The 27,450-nt window shown below is 40.3% G+C and overlaps 1 protein-coding gene across 1 annotated transcript in view; it reads left to right on the plus strand.

The window, feature by feature from the left end:
• Window positions 1–27,450, plus strand: part of AGO3 (argonaute RISC catalytic component 3) — a 103,113-nt gene that overhangs the window by 23,469 nt on the left and 52,194 nt on the right. Inside the window, exons 3-5 of the mRNA XM_040974199.1 lie at window positions 5,179–5,299; window positions 11,465–11,673; window positions 12,820–12,956. Of these exons, the coding sequence (XP_040830133.1) occupies window positions 5,179–5,299; window positions 11,465–11,673; window positions 12,820–12,956 (467 nt within the window). The remainder of the gene's footprint in view (window positions 1–5,178; window positions 5,300–11,464; window positions 11,674–12,819; window positions 12,957–27,450) is intronic.

The following is a 27,450-nucleotide window of genomic DNA, read 5'->3' on the forward strand; positions in this document are numbered from 1 at the left end:
TTAAAATAAGCTTTTAGGAGGTCAGTATCATGGCAAAGCAGGCTAAGGCTTTTCCTGCAGTACCAGTATCCCATATGGGTGCCAGTTCAAGTCCCACCTGCTCTACTTCTTATCCTGCTCTCTGCTGCTAATGGCCTGGGACTGCAGTCGAGGCCCCGTATGGGAGGAGCCAGAAGAAGTTCCTGGTTCTTGGCTCCTGGCTAATAATGGCCCAGCTCCAGCTATTGTGGCCATTTGGGGAGTAAACCAGCAGATGAAGACTTGTCCTTAATTGTTCTCTCTGTTAAGTGTGCCTTTCAAATAAAAATAAATTAAAATAAAACAAGGCCCTGGCACAGTAGCCTAACACCTAGCGTCCTCACCTTGCAAATGCCAGGACCCCCTATGGGCCGGTTCTAATCCTGGCTGCTCTACTTCCAATCCAGTTCCCTGCCTGTGGCCTTGGAAGGCAGTACAAAATGGCCCAAAGCCTTGGGACCCTGTATCCTCCCTGCCTGTGGCCCGGGAAAGCAGTTGAGGACGGCCCAAAGCTTTGGGACCCTGCACCTGCGTGGGAGACCCAGAAGAGTCTCCTGGCTTTGGACCGGCATAGCATCGGCCGTTGTGCTCACTTGGGGAGTGAATCATTGGACGGCAGATCTTCCTCTCTGTCTCTCCTCTCTGTATATCCGCCTTTCCAATAAAAAAAATAATAATAAAAAATAAATCTTTAAAAAAAATTTTAAATGAAGTAGAAATAAATACTTTAAAAATTAAGCTTTTGGGCCCGGCGCAATGGCGCAGTGGTTAAGGTCCTCCCCTTGTACGCCCGGGATCCCATATGGGCGCCGGTTCTATCCCAGCAGCTGCGCTTCCCATCCAGCTCCTTGCTTGTGGCCTGGGAAAGCAGTCAAGGACAGCCCAAAGTCTAGAGACCCTGCACCCACGTGGGAGACCCAAAAGAGGCTCCTGGCTTCAGATTGGCTCAGTTCCAGCCGTTGCGGCTGCCTGGGGAGTGAATCATTGGATGGAAGATCTTCCTCTCTGTCTCTCCTCTCTGTATATCCACCTTTTCCAATAAAAATAAATCTTTAAAAAAAAATCAAGTTTTCAGTTTTTGCCTAGTAGGGTACTAAATTTAGCCAATTTGGTAATGCCAACTCTTTCTTGGGATTTAGGGAAATCAGAACTTCAAGGAACATGGATTAGTGTAGTACTTCTAGAGAGAAGCTTAGCTGTTTATCATCTAGCTAATAAGATTCATTTTGACTTAAGTCTGTTTCTGAGGCTGTAACCAGAAATTAATTCTCCTGCAGGCTCATAAGAGGTTGTGTAAGACCGATAATGACATTGTAACATTGTTTTTCTAATTGGAAGTTAAAGATACTCTGAATGTGCATTGCTAGGAGAATGGATAGGCAGATTATGGAGATCTTTATATCAGAAACCATAAACCATTTTTTTTTTTTAATTTGAGAGGTGGAGACAGACAGCTCTCATCAACTAGTTCAGTCCCCAGACAGTGGCTGGGGCTAGGGCTGAACTAGGCTGAAGCCAACATCCAGGAAGTCTGTACAGGCCTCCAGCATGGATGTCCAGATCTAACTACTGCTTAAGCTGTCACCTGCCACTCCAAGTGTCTGCTTTTATGGAGAAGTTGCAGTCCAGAGCAGGAGCTGGGACTTAAACCCAGGGCATTCTGATACTGGATACATGCATCTTAACATCTTAACTGCTAGAATAAACACTAGCCTGTTAAGTTACTTCTAAATTGTATACAGGGTTTAATGTTGAGCTCAGTGATTAAGATGTACTTATCCCATATTGGAATATTTGGGTTCAGTACCCAGCTCCAATTCCTGAGTTCAACTTGCTGCTAATGCAGCCCTGGGGAGTGATGGTGAAGGTGCAGTGAGTACCTGCATTGTATCATGGCTGTGGATTCCGTTCCATGCTCCTCTTTTGGCCCCATCCCTGCCCCCCAGCTGTTGTGAACATCTAGGTAAAATAAAGACTTTTTTTAAGCAGTAAAAAATATTTTTTAAAAAAGAAACAAGGAAGTAAGCATGCTATAGCAACATGATTAGATTCTAAAATAGTAGTGCAGAGAGTAAAGGTAGGAATACAAACATGTTATTCACTAAACGTATTACATGGATTAACTTCCTGGCAAGGGGATTGGGCATAATGGCAATGGAAGGAAAGAAATCTGTTACAAGGGGTGCTGTATATATTCCTTTAGTGCCTGAGGAATAGAAGTTGATTTGTGGAGTCTGTGGCAGTGATGTATAAGTTGGTTGGTGAGGGGGAAAAAAGCTAGGAACATTAAAATAAAAAAGAAACTAAAAAAACTGAAGGTAATGGGGGAATGGAGGGGAAACTAGTTTAAGAAAAACACTGCAGGGAGATGGAGTCAGCAATTTACTTGAGAGAAGAAATGAGTTAGGTTTTGAATATGGGTAACTGGGAATATGGAGGCACCATTACAGTAAAGTAAGAAGCGGAAGATAACCAGGTTTAACTAGGGAAGGTATGTTGAATTTAGCTTTAGATCCATGTTCTGTTGGAGTTCTAACAGTTCATTGAGATAGACTATCCACAGTTATCAACAGGGCATACTGTGTGCTAGGCATCAAAGCAGGTATTTTTATCCTTAGATTGATTTAGCTGACTTTCCAAGAATTGCTAAGCTTGTGGGGAGATACTGTGATACAGTTGCTTATGCTGCCACTGGCATCTCAATCTGGTGTCAGTTTCAATGAAATAAAGCAATAGTCAAAATATTATGGCCAATTTGATCTGTAAAATGTCACCTGAGAAATTGGATTTAGAAGAAATTGCCACAAAAGGAAACTTTGAACTGGTAGAAAATCATTAAGATTATTTTAAATACAAAAATTAAAGGAGGGCCCGGCGCAGTGGCGCAAGTGGTTAAGGTCCTCACCTTACACGCCCGGGATCCCATATGGGCGCCGGTTCTAATCCCGGCAGCCCCGCTTCCCTTCCAGCTCCCTGCCTGTGGCCCGGGAAAGCAGCAGAGGACGGCCCAAAGCCTTGGGACCCTGCACCCACGTGGGAGACCCGGAAGAGGCTCCTGGCTTCGGACCGGCATAGCATCGGCCGTTGCACTCACTTGGGGAGTGAATCATCGGACGGAAGATCTTCCTCTCTGTCTCTCCTCTCTGTATATCCACCTTTCCAATAAAAAAATAATAAAAATAAATCTTTAAAAAAAATTAAAGGAGAATTAAATATTTCCTATTAAATTTACTCTAAAAAATTTGCAGTTAGTTTCAGCAAAACAAAATTTAAAAGGAAAAGTAGAAATTTTGTATCATATAGAAAAAAATTGCTCTGAGTTTGACACATTAGCTAGAAAGTGCTGGTTTATTTTTTTAGTCTTCCTCAAATGGCTGGGCTTAATTTGGATTTATTTATGGGGCCCAGCATGATAACCTAGTGGCTAAAGTCCTCGCCGTGCATGGGCCGGGATCCCATATGGGTCCCAGTTTGTATCCCGGATGCTCTACTTCCCATCCAGCTTCCTGCTTGTAGACCCAGAAAGAAGTCCAGGTCAGCCTAAAGCTTTGAGACCCTGCACCGCATGGAAGACTTAGAAGAAGCTTCTGGCTCCTAGCTTCAGCTCAGCTCAGCTCCAGCCCTTGCAACTACCTAGAGAATAAACCGGTGGATGGAAGATTGTTGTCTCCGTCTGTCCTCTGAAAATCTGCCTTTCCAAAAATAAATAAATACATAAATAAATCTTTTTCTTAAGATTTATTTAATTTTTCTTGAAAAGATTTACAGAGAGAAGGAAAGACAGGGATCTTCTGTTCGCTGCTTCATTCCCCCATGTAGCTGCAACAGCCAGAGCCTAGCTACTCTGAAGCCAGGAGCCAGGAGCTTCCCTTGAGTCTCACTCGCAGGTGTAGGATCCCAAGGCTTTGAACCATCCTTTACTGTTTTCCCAGGCCATAAGCAAGAAGCTGGATGGGAAGTGGAGCAGCCGGGACACAAGCTGATGCACATTTGAAACCCCAGCATTTGCAAAGTGAGGATTTATCCACTAGGCCATCATGCTGTGCCCAATTCTAATGCCTTAAGTATATTTTAAATTATATTAGTGAGTTACTCTTTTTGTGTTATATTTAGATTTCAGAAACAAAAGTCACCCTGTGACCCCATTACTTTCCTCTCCAGAGATGACAATGTACCTGTTTAGTACATGTTTTATAGATATCTTGTTTTAAAATATGATTTATGGAAATTTGGGGTCATTCTCTACATAATCTATAACTTTTAAAAAATATTTTAGTTTCAAAGGCAGAATTATAGAGCAAGGGAAAAGTAGAGAGAGAAATCTTCTATCCAGTGGTTCACTCCCCAAATGGCTACAATGGCTAGAGCCGAGCCAATTAGGAACCAGGAGCTTCTTCTGTGAGTGCACAAGGAGCCCAAGAACTTGTGCAATCCTCCACTGCTTTTCAAGCCATAAATGTGAAGCTGGATAGAAGTAGAGCAACCAGGACATGGACTAGCACCCATGTTGGACACTGAGACCTAGCCCAACAAACCATGATGTTAACACCACAGTCTATAATTTTTTTAAAAAAATGTGTAAATCTTGGCTGTCTTTCCATATTTGCTGGGTAAATGGAAGATTCATAAATATCCTTACTGGCTGGTTGCCATGGAAAGGACAGAGAAATCTGGAGATTTCTGGTGTGTGGATTGCTTTGCAGAAGCTTACTGATAGTAGAGATGAAGGGTATCAGAATTCACTGGACTGAGTTTTTAATGGCGATAACATGCTAGGTACTATTTTAGTTAAATGGAAAAAATATCTCTAAGAGAGGTAAACATGTCATGGCGTAATCCAAGAGGGTGAATGGGGATTTTGGATCAGTTTCTTAAGGGAATATGAGTACCTTTGTACACAGCTGAGTACCAGCTGTGTCCTGCAATAGTTAAGTTAATACACTAGTTTATTCTCTTGGGTGACACTCCTTTCGTCATTTGACAGTTATCAATATTTTTGGTAACCTGTGCCATGACTGTGAGGACAAAAGACTTCATCATATAGGAACAAATGCCTTTTAGATTTTTGATGGCTTTAAGTAGTGCTAGGATTACTTTAGTTAATATTTTTGTATTCCATCTTGCAGAAGGTTATATGAATGTATTTTTCCCCTACTTTAGGGAGGTGGTTGACTCAATGGTTCAGCATTTTAAAGTAACTATTTTTGGAGACCGTAGACCAGTTTATGATGGGAAAAGAAGCCTTTATACAGCCAATCCACTTCCTGTGGCAACTACTGGGGTAAGATATGACATTCTATCATACTTTTACATTGTCATCTTTTAAATGAATTTGTTATTTTAAATTGTGCATGTTATGAAACTCATAAAAATCTGTTTTCTAAATAAAAAAGACTATATACATGTGTATGTATGTGATGAAAGCTATTTCAGAGCTTTTGTGGAAAAATGTAATGTTTATTTTGGTGTGAAAAAATTGAAAACCATGTGATTTTCCATAGCTCACATTTTCATAAACTGTTTAAAAAAGATTATTTATTTGTATTGGAAATGCAGATTTACAGAGAAAAAGACAGAGAACAAGATCTTTCATCCACTGGCTCACTCCCCAAGTGGCTGCAACAGCCAGAGCTGAACCAGTCTGAAGCCAAGAGCCAAGAGCCTCTTATGGGTCTCCCATGTGGTTTCAGGGTCCCAAGGTCTTGGGCCATCCTCCATTGATTTTCCAGAGGCAGAGTTACTGAGAGAGGAGGAGAGACATATCTTCTGGTTTACTCTTTAGGTGGCCACAGTGGCTGGGCTGAGCCAGGCTAAAACCGGAAGCCTGAAATTCTGTGGGTATCTCGCCTGGGTGGCAGGAGCCCAAGCATTCTTCTGCTGCTTTCCCAAGTTCGTTAGCAGGAAGCTACATCAGAAGTGGAGCTGCCAGACTTGAACCAGTGCCCACATGGAATTGCAGATGGTGGTATTACCCACCGTGCTACAGTGCCAGCCCTAATGTTTAGTGTTTTAATGTTTTTTAGTAACAAGTATAAGAAGAGTTTATCAACTTCATTATCAATATTGATACAGTATTTCTATCTGGTCAGTCTATATTCTAATTGTCACTTTTTGCAATTGTGTTCTTGAAGGTTTTTCCTCTCTGATAAAAAAAATCAAGTCCAGGATTAAAGCAATAAATATCATGTCTTTTTAGTCTTTAATTGAGAACAGCTCCACAATCTATTTTTTCTCCTTTCATGATAGTAACATGATTATAGGCAAACTATTTTGTAAATTGAACCCCCATCTGAGTTTGTCTGGTATATCCCCGTGATTATATTCTGGTTATTTGTTTTTGACAGGAATATTACTTAAGTTTTCTTTCCTTACTAGTACATGGGGTCAAGAGGCATGTAATATGTATTTGTTTCAGGAGTGGTGATGTTAACTTTAAGCATTTAGTTCAGTTGGTATTTGCCAAGTATTTTTTTATCCTGCCAAGATATTTTTCTTTCTCTAGATAATATACACACAACATACACACAAAATTTTCCATCTTAACTACATTTGATGTACAATTGAGTGGTGCTAAACACATTCACATTATTGCATAGTCATTACCACTTTCCATCTCTAGAAATGTCTTTAACTTGCAAAACTGTAACTCCTTGTCTATTAAGCAATAATTCTCATTGCCTCCTCTTTTCACTCTGAAAACCACCTTCCTTGCTTCTGTCTTTGTGATTAGAGTTACTCTGGATACCTTATGGTGGAATCATACATTTGTTTTTTGTGTGTGTGATTAACTTATTTATTTTTGCATAATGTCCTCAAGGCTTTTCCATATTATAACAGTATCTTAAGAGTTTCTTTCTTCAGAACTGGATAATTTCCTGTTGTGTTTATACAAAATTGTATATGTTCATTCATCTGACAACAGATACCTTTTGGCTATTGCAAATAATCCTACTATGAATTGGGTATACATACTCTGGTTTCTCTTCAAATCGTTTAAATCTTTCGCCTAATGAGTTGAGTATACAAATATCTCAGAAACTCTGCTTGCAATTTTTTGAGTATATATCCAGAAGTGAAATTAGTTCATCATATGAATTAATGTTTGCTTTTTGTGTTTTTTAAAGATTTGTTCAATTATTTGAGATCAGATTTATAGAGAGACAGAGAAGGAGACGTCTTCCATCTGCTGGTTCATTGCCTAGATGACTGCAAGGGTCAGATCTGAGCCAGGCCAAATCTAGGAGCCAGATGCTTCATTCAGGTCTCCCACATGGGTAGCACAGGATCAAATGCTCGGGCCATCCTCCTCCGCTTTTCCTAATCAATTAGCAGGGAAATGGGTCAGGAGTAGAGCGCCTGGAACACAAAGTGCTACTTACGTGCAATGCTGTCCTGCAGGCACTGGCTTTACCACTGTTTTCGTTACAAATTTATTTATTTATTTGAAAGGCAGAGTTAGAAAAAGAGGTCAATCATTAAGGTCACTCCCCAGATGGCAACAACAGCTGGGACTGAACTCGGCCAAAGCCGGAGTCTGAAACTTCATCTGGTGCTCCCACATGAGTGGCTCTCACTGCCATCCCAGGAACATTAGCACTGAGCTGATCTAGAGTGGAACAGCCAAGACTGTAACCAGCACTCATATGGGAATATGAGGTGGCTTAACAAGTTGTGCCACACCACCAGCCCCAGAATTGCTGTTCAGAATTTTTTTAGGAATCCACCATACTTTTTTGCAAAATGGCTGCACCGTTTTACATTCCCATCAGTAGTGTGAAGTGGTTCCAGTTTTTCGGTATCCATTGCCAGCACTTGTCTTTTTTCCTTCATAGTGGCTGTCTTAATGGATGTTAGATGATATTTCATTATAGCTTTGATTTGTGTTCCCCCAGTGATTAGTGATTTTGAACATTTTTATGCATTTATTATTTGTCTTTAGAATATGTAAACTCATGTCCTTTTTCCATTTTTTTTAATTTTTAGAATTTTTCTAATATTTGTTTGATTTTTATTTAAAAGGCAGTTATAGAGAGAGGGAGAGACAGTTTTCTATTCATTAGTCCACTCCCCAAGTAGCCTAAGGGTTGGAGCTGAGCTGATCCAAAGTCCCCTTTTCACATTTTTCAATTGGACTCATTTTTATTGTTATTGACTTGTAGTTCTTTATATATTCTACTTATTAACCCTTTATCAAATATATGATTTGCAAACATTTTTCACACTTTTCTGAGTGCCTTCTCTCTCTTGATTGTGACTTTTGATGCATAGAATTTTTTGAATTTTTTTAAAAGTCTTTAATGAGTGGAACAAAAAATATATCTAAAATAGCATCTTCTGGAAGAACCACCTGTTTTTGCCAATCTTGTACCTCTCCTCAAACTTGATCTTGGCCTCCCCCCGGGCCTTGCATTTCAAAACTGGGTCTCTGAAGACATCCTTGTCCACCACAGTTTTGTCCAAGGGAATATCTACGGAGTACCTTGTGGGCGTGAGGTAGTTGTAGTTATAAACCTTCCCAAAGGACTTGATCTTAGAGCGCTTGGCAATCTTCTTCTTGCCCATGACGGCCGTCACTTAACGGGGATGGTGTGTTTATTTTCATCTTGAAAGAGCAACAGAAACAAAGAAAGCTAGATTTTCCATCTGCTAGATGGAACTCTATCCAGGCTGCTACATGGATGGCAGAGGCCCAAGCACTTTTAGTCGTGATTTTCTGTCTCCAGCATTCATTAGCAGGAAAGCGTATCAGAAGTGGAGATCCTAGAACTCAGACTAACACTTGGATATAGAATGTGAGCATCCCAAGTGCAGATTAACCTGATGTACCTCCACATATGCCCATCACAGGAAGTTTTAAATTTTTATATAAAAGATATTTTTAGGCATCCTGTGTCTCATTGGACTTTTTATAGCAGCTGACTCTTAAAGGAATCATCACTACTATGTATTAGTGCTGATTTTCTAATGGTGTCATTTTGACTACATTTTTAAAGTTGGTATTCTGCTATAAGGGAGAACATTTTCTTCTGCCTTATTTATTGAGCTGACTGCCCAAGTTGTGTCAATTTTGACCAGTAGGACCACTTTAAGCTGTCTCCTGGGTTTCATATGACCCATTTTCCCCACAAACAATTCATTACTTTCTGGCATTATAAGCTACCCCAGGCTAATCTTATTTCCCTTGCTGTAGCCCTGCAATAGCCATTTCTTTCTTTTTTTTTTTAAGATTTACTTATTTTTATTTGAAAGTCAGATTTACAGAGGAAGCGAAACAGAGAGGAAGATCTTCCATCCTATGGTTCATTTCCCAAGTGACCACCACAGCTGGAGCTGAGCCAGTCAATCTGAAGCCAAGAGCCAGACACTTCCTCTGGGTCTCCCACGCGGGTGCAGGGTCCCAAGGCTTTGGGCCATCCTCGACTGCTCTCCCAGGCCACAGGCAGGGAGCTGGATGGGAAGCAGGGCTGCCGGCATACGAAATGGCACCCATATGGGATCCCCAGCACATTCAAGGCAAGAACTTTAACCACTATGTTATGCTGTCGTACCGTGCCCGCAGTCATTTCTCAGAGGGGTCTTGGTTTCAGTTAGTTGGAGAAGCAATTTTGAAACCAGGCATGTTCGTTGCCACTAGAGTATGTGTATATGTAAGCCATCTCAAAGGTCTGAAGCCAAAAAGATAAATAAGTAAACATAATAGAAATAATACTTTTTAAAAAACATTTATTTTTATTAAAAAGGCATATCCATAGACAGAAGGAGAAACAGAAAAATTTTCCGATCGCTGATTCACTCTCCAAGTGCCCACAACAACCAGAGCTGAGCCAATCCGAAGCCAGGAGCCAGGAGCTCCTTCTGGGTCTCCCATGCTGGTGCAGGTTCCTAAGCCTTTGAGCCATCCTCAGTTGCTTTCCCAAAGCCACAAGCAAAGCGCTCGATGGGAAGCAGGGTCGCTGGGATAAGAACCAGCGCCCAAGTGGACTCAGCGTGTGCAAGGCGAGCATTTAGCTGCCGGCCTACCACACCAGGCCAGAAACAACACTTTCTATATTAAGAGTTATTTATATTTCTTGGAAACCTGAATTTATATTTTTTCTTCTAATTTTGATTTATATCCCCAGAATTCTTTCTTTCCTCATCCTTATTTGTGTCTTCTTTATTCTTTACTCAGTTTCCTGGTACCTCAGGAACATTCATTTTTTTTCTCATTTGCTCATTCATACAGTGCATATGAGGGGGTCCTCAAAAGTTCATGGAAAGTGTGTGTTGTGAAAAAAATGCATGAGTTTCAAGAATTTTCAACCCAAATAAACCATACCTTTTAATTCAGTTTTCACAAACTTTTTGGGATATGCTAACATAAATACTTTCTGGATTACTTTATACTACTGCATAAGACAGATCTACTGTTAAAAGTTTAAGGTTTTGTTTTTAATGTAGTTCTTCAAAACATGCCTTTTCTTCATCTACATCCCATAAATTGAGGGTAGAGAATTCAAGAATTTCTTGCATTATTTTTTTCTTCATCTGAAATACATTTTTGGTTCATTTGATTCTGTCTATATTCAGTTACAATTTTTCCTTCCATTCTTGCGATTATTTAAAAATGTCGATATGAAGTTAACTTTACTATGCTTACTAACATTAAAACTGTACCAAAGATATACTCAATATTGTTCCCCCTTATTTCTTCTAATCCATTTCTTCCCATTTTTTGAAAGTAACCCACTTTCTTTGTTTCCACTTCATACTTCCTGTTTGTCAAAATAGATAAGTGTGCTTTCTTATTACCCCCTTCTTTCCCAAACAGAAGATGTCATAATATTGGTAATCTTTTATGCTGATACATTGTATATTTAACAATATGGCTTAGAAATTATTTCATGGAATCTCCAAGAGATCTTCCTCATTCCTTTTTAAATTTTTATAAACGGGGCCTAGCACAAGATGGTTCAATGGCTAAAATCCTCACCTTGTATATACTGGGATCCCAAATGGGCACCAGTTAGTATCATTGCTGCTCCATGCTTGTGGCCTGGAAAGCAGTAGAGGATGGCCAAAAGCCTTGGAACTCTGCATCCACATGAGAGGCCCTAGAAGAAGCTCCTGGCTCCTGGCTTTGTATCAGCTTAGCTCTGGCCATTGCGGGTGCTTGGAGAGTGAATCAGTGGGAGGAGGCTCTTTCTCTCTTTTTCTTTGCACATTGCTTTCTAATAAAAATAAATAAATCTTTAAAAAAAAGTTGATTAGCCAGGACTTACTCCTGCGCCGTAAGGGATGGCAGGGCTGCAGGCAAAGGTTTACTGTGCTATAACCCAGCACCAGCCCTTGCCTTATTTTTCTTCAAACTTTTTGCTTAAATCTTAGATCTCTCTATAAGTTAAACTTGAAGTTATTGTGTTTGTCTTTTTCAACATTTACCAATTGACTGTTCTCCCACCAACAGGTAGATTTAGATGTTACATTACCTGGGGAAGGTGGAAAAGATCGACCTTTCAAAGTGTCAATCAAATTTGTCTCTCGGGTGAGTTGGCACCTACTGCATGAAGTACTGACAGGACGGACCTTGCCTGAGCCACTGGAGTTAGACAAGCCAATCAGCACTAACCCTGTCCATGCCGTTGATGTGGTGCTACGACATCTGCCCTCCATGAAGTGGGTTCTTTTGGCTTTTATTCCTCTTTAGATTCTAAATATGAAGATTTTCCTTTTAAGAATGAGTTGTACAGACCTCCCTTGGATAAATTTTTTTTTTGGTATTTTGATTATATCAGTTGAACAAGAATAGCATGCATCTATAAATTCATTGAGAGAAGTTGCAGAGTAGTTCTCTAACATCTGCAAATAGATACACATTATCGGCTTATTCTAATTAGCATATTCAAAGAAAAATGTCTGACCCTTTCTCTTAGTAGCTATAAAATTTGGTTGACTGGTATGTTTTCACATATTTTCCTCTAGATGAATCACCTTGCTTTTTAGTAAATGTGCTGCGGAAGCAAGCACAATCACCTTGCTTTTTAAAAGTAATTTTACTATTTGTATAGCAATCTCAAATTATTTTGAAGTCGCTACTCTTAATCACACTGTTAGCTCACATGTGTATGTGTTTACATGTGTATGTATACTCATATTTATACAGAGCGAGTGTATCTTTTTAAAGAAAAATACTGTGTCTTACAAACATACTTACAGAAATATTTTTTTTATAATGTTTATTTCTTTTTTTGAAACAATTATAGAAAGAGAGATAGAGAAAGAGAGAGATCTTCCATCAGCTTGTTCAGTTCCCACATGGCTACAGAGGCCAGAACTGGACTGATCCAAAGCCAGGAACAAGGAAATTCTTCCAGGTCTTCCACTGCTTTCCCAAATGATTAGCAGGGAGCTGGATTGGAAGTAGAACAGCTAGGAATCAAGTCAGCACCCATATGAGATACTAGCATTATAGGTGACAGCTTTACCTGCTATGCCATTATGTTAGTCCGAGAAGTAGAATTTTGATTGATAATTACATGTTCTTAAACTGGTGCTGTTGACATTTTTCAGTCTATTTGTAGGGAAGTGTTTTAAATTACTCTTATGCAAACTAACATTAGTTTTGCAAACCGAGACTTTCGGTGAAAGATACTGAGGGATGATTAATTTATGAAGGCTACTTCATGCCTTCACAGGTTTGAGAACTATGTGGGTTTCTAGAGTCATAATGGTAAACTGTCTGTGATTTAGTCCTCCCTGTTCTTCAGATTTAAATGTGGTATGAGACAGAAAGAATTAAACATGCTGTTTTAATTTTTGTAGATACACACCTGTGGGGCGCTCCTTTTTCTCAGCTCCAGAAGGATATGACCACCCTCTAGGAGGGGGCAGGGAAGTATGGTTTGGATTCCATCAATCTGTTCGGCCCGCCATGTGGAAAATGATGCTTAATATTGATGGTAAGAAAACTAAAGCCATATTCCATATTGGTCAGCTGATTGCTATATGGCCTATGAAAATGTTATACATAATTGCATGTACTGGTATCCTGTCATAATACTTTTCATTTTAAAAGCCTCTATATAGAACTTGCTCTGGGATGCTACTGAACCTGAAAAAGTACCTAAAAACAAATTTAAAAGACTTGACATAGTCATCTACACAGTTTTCTGCTTTAACTCATTCTTGTTACTTTAACTCTACAAATCATCATTTCATTTGAAATTTAAAGAAAGAACAGTCTTTTGGTCACAGAAACCTGACACCAGGTATTGTGTCTGCTGCTAGTGTGTGATGTGGTACCAGAAGCAATTGTTTTTAATGTGCTTTTTTTTAAACCAATATTTATATAAGTAGAGAGAATGATATGACATGTTGCTACATGTGTAGCCATTATTCAGATTGCCACAATTTTTCCACCTTTAATTTAGTGACATTTCTTCCCCAAATGGCTGGAGATGAATCCCAGACAGCATGCTGTTTTTCTCTGTTACTCCTCTATGTACTTCTTTTAATGCAGATGTTTTCTTACACAACAATGTCATTTTCGTATCAGAAAATTAAAGATATTTGGACCCTCTGACGTTCTCTTTATAATTGAAGTTCCCTGTTTGTGTCAAATGTCTTTTTTTCTTAATTGTTTGGGTCTAACTAGACTCTAAGTCTAAAACAAGCTTCACATCTTAAAACAAGTCTCATCTTCAGTTATAATTGCATTTTAAAATCTAGTCATTCCATTTTCTTCTCTACTGTTTATTGCTCTCTTTTCCTTTGGTATGCGGAACTGGCTTATTGCGGAAACTTTTGGTAACTCCACATTAAGAATATACTCAAATCTGAATTTTTCTTTTGTGTGTGTGTGTGTGTTGTTATTGTGTACCTCTATCACCTATATTTCCTTAGAAAATAGAAGTTGGGATTTAGAGGCTTGATTGACATCCGTTTTAAAATAATTCTAAAATGTTTTGTATTATTTTATGTTAGGAAGTATAGTATGCAGTATCTAGTGGTCCCAAATTTAAAAGGAATGCATAGGTTCAGACAATCAATAAATATAGGGATCTCTCCTGCAAATTTTGCAATCTTTTATTTATTCATGTTCTATTTAACAATCATTGTATTCCAAATAAACTTTCTTTTTTAAAATTTTATTTTTATTATTTTGAAAGGTAGAGTTATAGGGCAAGTATGGGAGCTAGGCAGACAGAGAGAAAGACCTTCCATCTGCTGGTTCACTCCCCAGATGACCACAGTGACCAAGACTGTATCAGGCTGAAACTAGGAATTTCTTTCAGATCTCCCATGTGGATAATGGGGTCCAAGTACTTTGGCCAGCCTCTACTGCTCTCCCAGGCCACTAGCAGGAACTTAGATCAAAATAGGGCAGCCAGGACTTAGAATGGCACCCACAGGGATGCTGACACTGCAGGCAGCCAGCCCTCAAATAATTGATTTAAATATGGATTATCAAAGGATAATTTTTCAGTTCATTAATGTTTGAAAGTTGATTTATGGCACAAGAGGATATTCCAGACTTGTCTTATGTTTCCTGCCTGACAGACACTCTGAACAAGCCATTCCTTTGCGGATCCTTGAATCTTTCCCATCAGTATATAATATGCTCATTGTATTCAGCTGTATCTGCCAGTGTGGAAATATTTTCAAGGTGGAGGGATATGCACTTCAAAAATTTGTTTTTAAAAGATTTATTTTATTTTTATTACAAAGGCAGATATACAGAGAGGAGGAGAGACAGAGAGGAAGATCTTCCGTCCGATGATTCACTCCCCAAGTGAGCCACAACGGCCAGTACTGCGCTGATCCTAAGCCGGGAACCAGGAACCTCTTCCGGGTCTTCCACGTGGGTGCAGGGTCCCAAAGCATTGAGCCGTCCTTGACTTTCCCAGGCCACAAGCAGGGAGCTGGATGGGAAGTAGAGCTGCTGGGATTAGAACTGGAGCCCATATGGGATCCCGGCACATTCAAGGCGAGGACTTTAACCGCTAGGCCACGCTGCCAGACTCTGTTTTTAACTTTTCTCTCTTAATTTCAGAGAACTTATATACAGTTCACTTTCCCAAATGGCTGGCTGAATCCTGGAGCAAGGAACTAATCCAGATCTCCCACACAGGTAGCAAGAACCCAGGCACTTGAGTTATCACCACTGCTTCCCAGGGTCTGTATTAGTGGGAAGCTGGTTTCAGGAGCTAAAGCTGGAGCTAAATGTCAAACTCAGGCACTCTATGGGAAGTGGATGTCTTAACAATTTAGCCAAATGCTCACACAAGGAGGGAGTATTTACCAGTCCCTAGATACAAATACTAGGACTGTTTAATCATTTTTTCACATCAGAACATATATATATATATGTTATATACATATATTTAGATATATTTAGATATATCTAACATAATTTCTTTGAAGTGAGATTGATGGGTTAGGGATAAAAGTAACTTTGTTATTGATGTTGTTGTTTTGAGAGACAGAGTAAAGACAAAAAGAGAAATGTTCTGTCTGCTCATTTACTCTCAAATGCACCAACACCCAGTGCAGGGCCAAGTCACATCTTGGAACAAGGAATTTATCCAGGTCTTCCATGTGGACAGCAAAGATCAAAGTGCTTGAATCATTACCTGCTGTCTCCCAGGGAATACATTTGCAGGAAGCTGGAGACAATAAAAGAGCAGGACCTGGGGCCTGGCGCGATGACGCAGTGGTTAAAGTCCTCCCTTTCACACCCGGGATCCTATATGGGCACCGGTTCTAATCCCAGCAGCCGCGCTTCCCATCCAACTCCCTGCTTGTGGCCTGGGAAAGCAGTCGAGGATGGCCCAACGATTTGGGACCCTGCACTCGTGTGGGAGATCCATAAGAGGTTCCTGGCTATGGATTGGTTCAGCTCCAGCCGTTGCGGCTGCCTTGGGAGTGAATCATCGGACGGAAGATCTTCCTCTCTGTGTTTCCTCTCTGCATATCCGCCTTTCCAATAAAAATAAAATAAATCTTTATTAAAAGAAAAAAAAGAGCAGGACCTGAACCCAGGCACTCCTACAGTAGGATGCAGATATGCCAAGTGTATACCACCACAACAGCTTCCAAGATTTATTTTATTTATTTGAATGTCAGAGTGACGGAGGAGAGAGAGTGTGTTCAGGCGTGAACTAGCTTTCATCTGCTGATTCACTGCCCAAATGAGCACAGCAGCCAGAGCTAGCCTAGCGCAAGAACTCCATCTAGGTCTCCCTTGGGGATGGCAGAATCCGTCTTCCACTACCTCCCTAGTGCATTATAGGGAGCAGAGCACCTGATAATGCAAGCAGCACTCCAATATTGGGCATAGGTATCATTGGCAAGGACTTTCACAGGCCCCTTAGGGTACAGTCTGAATTGGGCGATTACATGAGTTACAGATATAACACTTAAGTTGTTGTTTGTCTTTTGACCTTTGGCTCTGCGGAGTTTGGTTTATTTTACCATGCAGAAGTTTATCTGTTGTCACACACATATACACATATGTGTTAGTCGCTGACTTTTGTTGTGACTTTTTAAGATTTGGTAGGGCTAATCTCATTTTCTTTTTCCAGAATTTTCAAGGCCTCTCATACTGTAGCTTATGTATGTTAGAAACCCCTAAAGAGAATAGGTTGTTATTTTTATTTAAAAGTCATTAAATTTATAAATCAACTTAGAAATAAGAGACATTGTTAAGGTATTGAGTCTATCCAGAAACATATTTGTTCAAAATTATTTTTATTTCCTTAAGGCATTTTATTTATTTATTTATTTATTTATTTATTTATAAAGCTAGATTTATAGAGAAAAGTAGAGACAGAAAGAACTTCCATCCACTGGTTCACTCTCCAAATAGCTACAGTGGCTAGAGCTGAGCCTATCTGAAGCCAGGAGCTTCCTTTGGATCTCCCATCTGAAGGCAGGGTTCCAAGGCTTTGGACCATCCTCTGCTGCTTTCCCAAGCCAAAAGCAAGGAGCTGAATGGAAAATGGAGCAGCCAGGACTTGAACTGGAATCGCTATGGGATCCCATTGCTTGCAGACAAAGGATTAGCCAATTGAGCCACCTTGCACTGGGCCCTAAGGAATTTTTTTTTTTTAATGTATACGTGTATTTATTTGAAAAGCAGAGTTACAAATAGAGGAGGAGAAACAGAGAGAGTGTACTGTCATTCATTTGGTTCACTTCTTAAATGGCCCAGTGGAGCTTCTTCCAAGTCTCCCACTTGAATGCAAGGGCCCAAGTACTTGGGCCATCCTCAGCTGCTTTCCCAGGCATGTTAACAGAGTGATAAATGACAAGTCTCTCCCCTTTGTAAATCAATCTTTCCAATAAGAATAAATAAATATTTTTAAAAATTGTACTTTTGGGCCGGGCGCCATGGCCTAGCAGCTAAAGTCCTTGCCTTGAACGCCCAGGATCCCTTATGGGTGCCGGTTCTAATGCCGGCAGCTCCACTTCCCATCCAGCTCCCTGTTTGTGGCCTGGGAAAGCAGGTGAGGACGGCCCAAAGATTTGGGACCCTGCACTTGTGTGGGAGATCCAGAAGAGGTTCCTGGTCCTGGTTTCAGATCGGCATAGCATCGGTCATTGCACTCACTTGGGGAGTGAATCATCAGGTGGAGGATCTTTTCTCTGTCTTCCCTCCTCTCTGTATATCTGACTTTTTAATAAAAATAAATAAATCTTTAAAAAATTGTACTCTTGTATTTTAAAATTTTTTCTATCCACTGTTCCCCTCAATGTATCCTTTGTGGCTTTATTTTACAGTGCTCACTACAGTTTTTAAAAAAAAAAAAAAAAAAAAAAAAAAAACATTGTGATTTATTTCAGAGGCAGAGAGAAAGCAATCTTCCATTCTACTAGCTCACTTCACAAATGACCATAGCAGCCAATGTTGGGCCAGGCCAAAGCCAGGGGCCAGGAACTCCAACCTGATCTCTCACATGGATGTCAGGGGCCAAGTTCTTGGGACATTATCTGGTTTATTAGCAGAAAGCTACATTGAAGCAAGCGCCTGGTACTCAGAGGTGCCATGCTAATGTGAAATGCTGGCTTTGCAAGCAATGCCGTAGCCCACTACACCACAATGCTAGCCTCATAGTCTTTATTTTTAGATTTTAAAAAGTCCTTTTCATTCATCTTTTTCCTGCAAAGATGTTTCACTTCCTCCTGTTTACTGTATTTCTTCCGTGAGTTATTAAATTTCTGCTCTGAGATTTTCTTGTTTTGTGGTGCTAGTGTCTGTTGAGTTCTCTGTCAGAGATTTTGCCCTGCTTTTCTACATTTTGTTGTGGTATCTTTCTTTGGATACTTAACTACCTTTTTGCTCCAATTTGAATGAGATGTGTTTTACAAAAACTATTAGAAGGGACTTTAGGGCTATGACAGGAATAATAGGAAGTCTTTTTTAAAAAATGTTTTATTGTTTTTATTATCATTTTATGATACAGTTCCATATTTCCTTATCCCCTCACCAATTCCCTCCCCCCACTTAGTTCCTCTATATCATTACTAACATATAGTTCTTCATACTCAGTCATATGTCCATCATTGCGGGCATGGACAGTGGCAGAGAGTCCAGAATCCTATTGTCAAGATACAGTAAACAGTTTCATTGTAAGTTCATCTTTGGAAGCAAAAATGCATACTACACTGCATCCTCACATCTGGATGTTAGTCTCCATTTCACAGCTACTGTACATACCCTTAAATGCAAAGTCATGATACAAAATTAACAATAGAAAGAAAAATAGAAATTTACAATGCCATGAAGTTAAATAACATGACAGTCTCCATTACACAGCTACTATACATCCCCTTAAATGAAGAGCCACAAAACAAAATCAACATCAGGGAGAAAAAAGAAATTAACAACACCAAGAAGATAAATAACATGCTATTAAATGACTAACGTGTAGCTGAAGAAATGAAAATCAAGAACCTTCTTGAAGAAAATGATGCCACTGCATGATCTACGAGTCATTGAATGATTTAATCAGAAGAAAGTGTTTTGAAGAGATGAAACTAACAGAAAACAACAAAACCCATGTGATAGAGTTTCCGCTGATCTTTGTTGGAGTGTGTCTCCTCCAGACCATAAACAGATGGGTTTTGTTTTTTAATCCAGTCTACTAATCTATGACATTTGATTGAGCTTAAGCCATTTACATTCAGAGTTTAATGTGTATGGTGGAACTTTGGTCCTACATTTTAGGAATGGGTTGTTCATTGGTTTAGTCTTCTGTTGTCATTTTACTGGGATGTTCTTCCCGTTTGCCTTTGGTTTTGGTAGGTGCTGTTCTTCTTTGTCGAGAACATCTTGAAGTATCATTTGTATGGCAGGTTTGGAAGAGGCAAATTGTTTTAACTTTCCTTTACTATGGAAGAATTTTATTTCATTTTTGAAGACAAAGGAAAGCTTTGCTGGATATGTTATCCTAGGCCAACAATTTTTTTTTCTTTTAGAATCTGGAATATGTCACTCCATTCTCTTCTTGCCCGTAGAGTTTCCTGTGAGAGATCTCCTGTGAGTTTGTTTGGCATTCCTTTATATGTCAATTGATTTTTGTCACATGCACATTTAAGGATCTTTTCCTTATGTTCAATTGAAGAGAGCTTGATGATCATGTGTCTGGTGAAGATCGCTTTTGATCAAGCCTGTTGGGAATTCTGTGCCCCTCCTGCATCTTGTTTCCCAATTCTTTCTCTATATTAGGGAAATTTTCCTTTATTATTTCATTAAATACATTTGCAGACTCAGCTTCTCTTTTCTGTACCTTCTGGGACTCCCATAACTCTATATTTGGCCTCTTAATAGTGTCTTTCAATTCTTGAATACTTTCTTTGGCCTGATCCAGCTCTGCTTCCAGCTTTTTGTTTGCTTCCCCCTGATGACAGGAAATATCTTTCAATTCTGAGATTCTTTCTTCTGCTTGCTACATTCTAGTTTGGAGACTCTCCGCTGTACTTGTAATTTGCTCTACTGTGTTCTTAATTTCTGATATATCAGCTTTGATTTGCTTTATTGGTTGCTTAAATTCTTTGAACTCTTGCATGTGCTTCTCATTTTTGACCAGAATCTTTAAAATGAGTCTTATGGATTCTGTGTCCCCCAATTTCTCCATGTCTTCCTCAGTTAACTCTGAGGTTGGCATAGGATTTTGCTCCTTTGCAGGGGCGTTTTCAGTAATACTCATTGTGCCTTTGTTCTTCTTTTGCTCTTGGTCATTGCACTTCTGGTTAGCAGAGTCTTCTCCTTGGGACAGGTTTCAGAAGCTGTGTCACCCACAGGTCTACAATGTGATTTTACTTATTGCAGTTGATACACAACTTTTTGCTTGCAGCCACTTGTGCCACAACCTCCAGCGAGTTCCAGGTGTGGGTTCTTATGTCAGATTTCCACCGTGGTCTCCACAGCCCCAGCTCTCGGCTCACCACTCTCCACCCCCTGTGATACTGTGCTGAGGCTGCACCGTTGTTTCTGCAACCTTTCTCCCACTTCTGGTCGGAGCAGGTCCCAGGATTAGAGAGGCATCAGGTAGCCTATATAGCTAGGTTGTTGGTGGCGTTGATCTTGTCGGAATCTGTTGGACGTTATGTCTGGGTGCCACACGCACCTATTTTGACTTGCAGGATGCGACAGTTGGTATTATTTTCCTGCAGGACCAGTGCAGTCCATGGGACTCAGCAAGTTCGGATGAAAGATCTTCCTCTCAGTCTCGCTTCCTCTCTGTATATCTGCCTTTCCAATAAAAATAAGTAAATCTTTAAAAATAATAATAATAAAAGAATATCTCTAACACTTAACAAAATACAAAACATGAATGTAAAATATCAGTGAGCTTACTACATAAATTTGTTTGGTACAAGATGCCATAAAGTTAAAATACTAGAAGAAAGAACATTTCATACTGACAAAATCGAGGGCTTTGCAAAATTAATATATGAATAGAAAAATCGGTGGTTCTTAGAAGAGGGAACTTAAATAACCAAAAAATATGTGATAAGATTTCACGGACTCAGTAGTGTATAAGTAATGAAATCAGCAAGAAACCACTTCATGTATATAGCATTTATAAAAATGAAAGACTTATAAAGTACCAAATGCTGGTGAGGATGAAACAAAAGAATCTCACAAATCACTATTGGAAGAAGTGTAATTTGGCACAGATGTTTTGGAGAACAGTTTCCATTATATTGAAAAAGTGACATAACTTTTTTTTTTATTGGAAAGGCAGACATACAGAGAAAAGGAGATACAGAAAGATCTTTTGTCCGCTGGTTCATTCCCCAAGTGGCCACAACAGCCAGAACTGAGCCAATCCAAAGCCAGGAGCCTGGAGCTTCCTCTGTGTCTCCCATACTGGTGCAGGATCCCAACACTTTAGGCCATCCTCTACTGCTTTCCCAGGCCCCAAGCTGGGAGCTGGATGGGAAGTGGAATAGCTGGGACACAAACCTGCACCCATATGGGATTCCAAAAGAAGCAAAGCAAGGATTTAGTCATGAGGCTATTGCACCGGGCCTGAAACTTCACATAATTTATAACTCATATTTTAGACATACTTTAGTAGGTGCCTGAGGCACTTCATGTGTAGCAGAAATTTAGAAATAAACTCGCTTCATAGAAATAAGAGAATGAATACATAGTACATAAATTGCTACATAGCACTGTGCAGTGTACTTTAAATGGATGAACCAGATCTCTGTATCAGTATGGCTTATTAAAATAGTATTAGGGGGGAGAGTAAAGAACAAAAGGATACATTATTGTTTACATAAATTTAAAACAAAAAAATTATATACTTATTATAAAATCAGTGAAGTTATAAAAACATAGAGGAGGTAATACTGAAAATTATTTCATAATTCTAGTTCCCTTTGTGAAAATGGAGGGAGTTGGCTGATATAAGGAACAGAGATGAACAAAAAGGGTGGGTGTTGAAGAAAACTATCAAAGTATTTGTATGCACAGTGATTTGTGCTATTTTGAAGGAAACAAATAAGATCTTCTATTCAAAAGATGAGATAATGAAATGAAATTATAGTCTGAAATGTTTAGATGGGTATTTTTTCCCACTTTTGTTGGATATTATTGACACTTAAAACTGTGTATATTTAAGGTATACAGCATGACATTTAATAATATGTATACATTGAAAAAAATTACTACCATCAGGTTAGTCAAATGTATCACTTCACATAGTTACCTCTGAGTTGCTTTTGGTATGCATATGAGATAGGAATGCTTGAGATGTTGCTCTCAGCAAATAGCTAGTATTCAAAACATCAGTTATTCATTTTATTCATCTTGTTGTGCACTACGTCTCCAGAACTTAGAATGAAAAGTGTGTTCCCTTTCCCCAGCATCTCCCCATTTTGTACCTTCCAATGGCTTGTGACTACCACTCTTCTCTGTTTCTACAAGCTCAGCTTTTGTAGATATCTTAAAAGTGACATTATGAAGCATTTATTTTTCTTTATGTGCTTAGTTCACCTAACACAATGCAAATTCATTCATGCTGTCACAAATCGCAGAACCATTTTTTCCCCCACACTAATATCATTTTTCCCCTGTATCTGGGATAAGGGAAGAAACAAAGGGAAAAGCCCCACCCAGCCTTCCACCCATCCCTGGTCTCCTAGTCCCCTGTGTGGGCCATGCTCCAAGGGTCCTGCTCAAGCAATTTTGATAGTTCAACACTTCTGAATTGCTGTCAGTCTCGCTGTTCCAAGCACGATGAAATCTCTTCAGAATCCATTGGCTGACATAGTCTCTTCATGGTTGGGTTTCTGAGATCAGCAGTTCAGTTGAAGGTTCTCCAAAGAAACTTCGTCTGAGGTGATCCCAGAACTGATTCTTATATGTGCTTGCCAGTACATGGTCCGGCACAGCCCGTTGCCCCAATCACCTTATACACTTGCTCGTCATAGCAATTGCTGGGTCAGTTCTGTTTCCATCCCTGTCTTCCACTGGTACCAATGGATATTGCAGTCCAGCCCAATCCTGACCACTTCATACTGGGCCCTCACACAAACCAGTGGGAGCTACACCCTAGTCGGAGCGACACTCCCCAAATCAACCACCAGGCCAGCCCCCTGTCCTGGTTCCCATGCTTGCCACTATGTACTGCAGACTTGTTCAGTCTGTCCTACATCCCATTTAGCTGTCACACATGTCAGTGAGTAATGAAGCCTAGTTCAACCCAACCAACCCCACTATCCAGTCCACACACATACTGGTGGATGCCTTTCTGTCTAGCCACCCCTGTCCCTGTCCTGGTTTTCATGCTCTCCAATGGGAATGGTAACCCAAGAGGGAGGAGCCCACTATTTCCCTACTGGGCCACTCCCACTCCCTGACTATGCACTCTCCAGGTGGTTCTGGAGTTTAACTTGACAGATTTAGCCCCCAGTGCCAGCCTCTGCCAGCTGATGCTGTGGCAAAGCCCAAACAACCCTCACCCACTTTAATTTTTGCTTGCACCAGTTGGAGCAGTCAGCCCAACCTGGCTTTTCCCTGATTTAACTCACGTAAGGCCCACAGGTGTTGCAGCTCTGCCTGGTCTGTTCTGCCCCCATCCCAACCCACGCTCTCTAGTGGGAGTGGTTGTCCATCAAGGGAGCTCCCATTCCCCCTGCCAGCTTTGCCCCCTCCCTCCCTTGTTCTCATGTGTGCTGGTTGGGAGCTGCGGCCACATCTGATACGGCTCAACTCAGCATACCGTAATGTACGCTGGTTTTTGTTACAACGAAACCTGGTCCAACCCGTACTGTATTCTGGTGCTCGGATTCGTTAGCAGGTGATGTGAACTGGTTCAACCTGGTCTTTCCCCAACCTGTGCCAAATGTATGCTGGTAGGTATCTTTCTCTGGCCTGGTCTGGGTTGCTCCCTGTTGTGGTTCTTGTGCTCATCTGCAAGGACCATGACCCAACAGAGGAGTGTCTCAAGCTACTCCATCAGAACCTCTGTCTATGCCAGATCTTGTGCATAGTGGTGGTTCCATGGGCCAGCCCTCCTTGCTGCCCTTCAGCCCATTCTGGTTCTTACTGTTGGATGTTTCAGCCCAGCCAAGGCTTATCCATACCCAGGCACTGCTCACACATGGCTCAGTAGGGACAGAGACCTAGCCTAGTCCGTCCTACATCTACCCAGGTTCTCCAGAGCACCAGATGGTGCTGGCGCAGGACCATTTTTTAAGACTGAATAGTATTCCATTACATATAATAATACTGCATATGCTTTTGTCCACTTACCTATTGATGGACACTTGTTTCCATACCCAGCCATTGTGAAAAATGCTACGTGAACTTGGAAGAGCAGATGTCTCTTGAAGATGACAGTTTCAGATTTCCCTTGGAGGTAAACTCAGATTGCTGAATCATATGGTAGTGCTATTTTTAATTTTCTGAGAAACTGCCACCACTGTTTTCATTATGACTATACTAAGGGTTTATTTGCTTGTTGCCAGTAAAATGTAATACTGCTCTGACAAATAAGAAGAAAAAAAATATTCTTCAGAGCCCTTGTTTACATTTCGTTTATTATTTTTGTAACTTTGAGTTTGCAACCTTTGAATTGGTGTACTTAGCTAAACAAAATAATATTCTCTTCTGCAGCATATCAAATGCAGAAGAAACACATAACAAGAATCTCAGTGTTTGAGGACAGTTTCCCTGAAGGAGGAGGCAGATGGGAGTTGGGTGAAATTGGCAGGAGAGTCAAGCATGGAAACTGTTAAGAAAGGGAGTGATATTATTTTCTCCAGTTGTGACTTGTCTTGATAATAATTATGTTAATGGTAGTTAATGTATTTTAAACTTTGTAATTAAACTTGCTGGATTTTGCCAATGTAAGACTACTTCTTTTTTTTTTTTTTTTTTTTTTAATGTAAGACTTCTTAAAAAACATTTCAACGTTCCTGAATGGAAAGGTATCTTTTTTTTTAAATTTTATTTATTTATTTTTTTTTGTCAATTGATTTTTTAAATTTTTTTTAAATATATAAAATTTTATTTTGACAATCTTTACATAGTTAATTAGATTAAGAAGGTTCAAGGGCTACAGGAAAGTGGATAATACTAGTATGTTTTCCATATTGTTACCTTTATGTTTAAAGGGGGATATTAAGGGAAAAGGCCCACCCAATTTCCCACCCTCCCCGGGTCCCGGATGTAGGGCATGCTCTGAGGTTCTTGTTCAAGTGGCTTTGATATTGCAACAGTTATGAATTGCTGTCAATCTTGCCACTCCAAGCACTATGAGGTCTTTGAAAAATCCACTGATTGACATAGTCCATCATAGCTGAGATGGTTGGTTGACCTGTTCTGTCTTCTCCCTTTTCTTCGTTAGGGTTCTGAGTCCAGCATTTAGATTAGGGAGATCTCCAAAGAAACTTCTTGTATGTGCTAGCAAGTACAGGGCCTGGCACCGTCCATCGCCCCAATCAGCTGGTGGTTGCAATTGCTGGGTTGGTTCTGTTTTCAACCCCAACTTCCACTGCAACCAATGGATGTTGCAGTCCAGCCTGGTTGGAAAGATATCTTAAAATTCATAAATTGATAGATTTTTTTTATATTCATATTTTATTTATTTGAAAAGCAGAGTTTGAGAAATACACATGTAGACACAGAGAAAGAGGTCATCTGTCCACTGGGTCATCCCAAAATGGCTGTAAAAGCCAGGAGCCCATAGGGCTTCTTCCAGGTCTCTGGTCTTCCAGAGTGAAAAGTTCAAACTTAATTTACTTTTTTTTTTAGGATTTATTTATTTATTGGAAAGGCAGATATACAGAGAGGAAGCGAGACTGAGAGGAAGATCTTCCATCTGATGATTTACTCCCCAAGTGAGCTACAACGGCTGGTACTGCGCTGATCTGAAGCCAGGAGCCAGGAGCTCTTCCGGGTCCCCCATGCGGGTACAGGGTCCCAAGGCTTTGGGCCATCCTCACCTGCTTTCCCAGGCCATAAGCAGGGAGCTGGATGGGAAGAAGGGCTGCCGGGATATGAACCGGCACCCATAAGGGATCCTGGGCATTCAAGGCGAGGACTTTAGCCGCTAGGCCACGCTGCTGGGCCCAATTTACTTTCTTTTTAAGTAAAACAGACTCCCAGTAAATAATTCATTAATCACAATTATAGCTTATTTTATGATTTTCTTCAGTTCATTTATAACTAACATTAAGAAATAATTTTATTTTACAATGTTCTAATTAGCCATTTCAGAAGTAGCTTAAAACAAAACACATTGGACCCAGTGCAGTAGTCTAAGAGCTAAAGTCCTTGCCTTTCATGCACCAGGATCCCATATGAGTGCCAGTTCTAATTCCAGAGCCCCACTTCCCATCCTGTTCCCTGCTTATCACCTGGGAAAGCAGTCGAGGACTACCCAAAGCCTTGGTATCCTGCACCCTTGTGGGAGACCAGGAAGAGGCTCCTGGCTCCTGGCTTTAGATTGGCTCAGGTCCAGCCATTTTGACCACTTGGGGAGTGAATCAACAGACAGATCTTCATCTGTATATCTAACTTTCCAATAAAAATAAAGAAATCTTAAAAAAAAAAAAAAAAAGCATTTTTAGGAAGTATAATGAGAGTTACCAGAGGATTTAGGCAGGTTATTAGCATTTGGTCAGGCAAGGCAGCTAAAAATGGGTCAGGCTGGCTCAGGTAGTCTGCCCACACATTAGAAAAACAGTGTAAGGACTTGCTTCTTGTGATGCTGGCATCTGATATCAGAATGCCAATTCAGAGACTGGCACTGTCGCTCAACAAATCCTTCTCCACCTAAGGCCCCAGAATGCATTATGAGGGCTGGTTCATGTCCCAGCTGGTCCACTCCCTATCTAGTTCCTGCTTATGGCCTGGGAAAGAAGTAGAGGATGACCCTATTCCTTGGGCCTCTGAACCCACTTGGAAGACTTGGCAGAGGCTCCTGGCTCCTGCCTCCTCCCTCCTGGCTGTGGATCAGCTCAAGTATGGCCATTGTGGCCATTTGGGGAATGAACCAGCAGATGGAAGATCTCTTTATCGCTCCTTCTGTCTATAAATCTGCTTTTCATGTAAAAAAAAAAATACATCTTTAAAAAAAAAAAGTCCCAGCTTCTGCATACTTCCCATCCAGCTTTCTGCAAGTACTGGAAAGGCAGCTAGAAGATGCCCCAAGTCCTTGGGTTTCTGCCATCCATGTAAGACACTAGGATAGAATTTCTAGCTCCTGGCAGAAGTCTAGCCCAAACCTGGCCTTGTGAACATTTGGAAAGTAAACTTGTAGATGGAAGATTTCTTTTTATTACTCTGCCTTTCAAATAAATAAATTCATAAATAAATCTTTTTTAAAAAGTACAGGAAGAAATAGATAGAAAAACAGTATAATTAAGATCTCAGTGTTAGCCTTCATTCTGTCTCATTCTTGATTCATGCCATTTCGGTCTGGTTGGGTG

Source organism: Ochotona curzoniae, unplaced genomic scaffold (genome assembly GCF_017591425.1).
Source record: "Ochotona curzoniae isolate NIBS_2020 unplaced genomic scaffold, NIBS_Ocur_1.0 contig_2404, whole genome shotgun sequence".
Lineage (NCBI taxonomy): Eukaryota > Metazoa > Chordata > Mammalia > Lagomorpha > Ochotonidae > Ochotona > Ochotona curzoniae.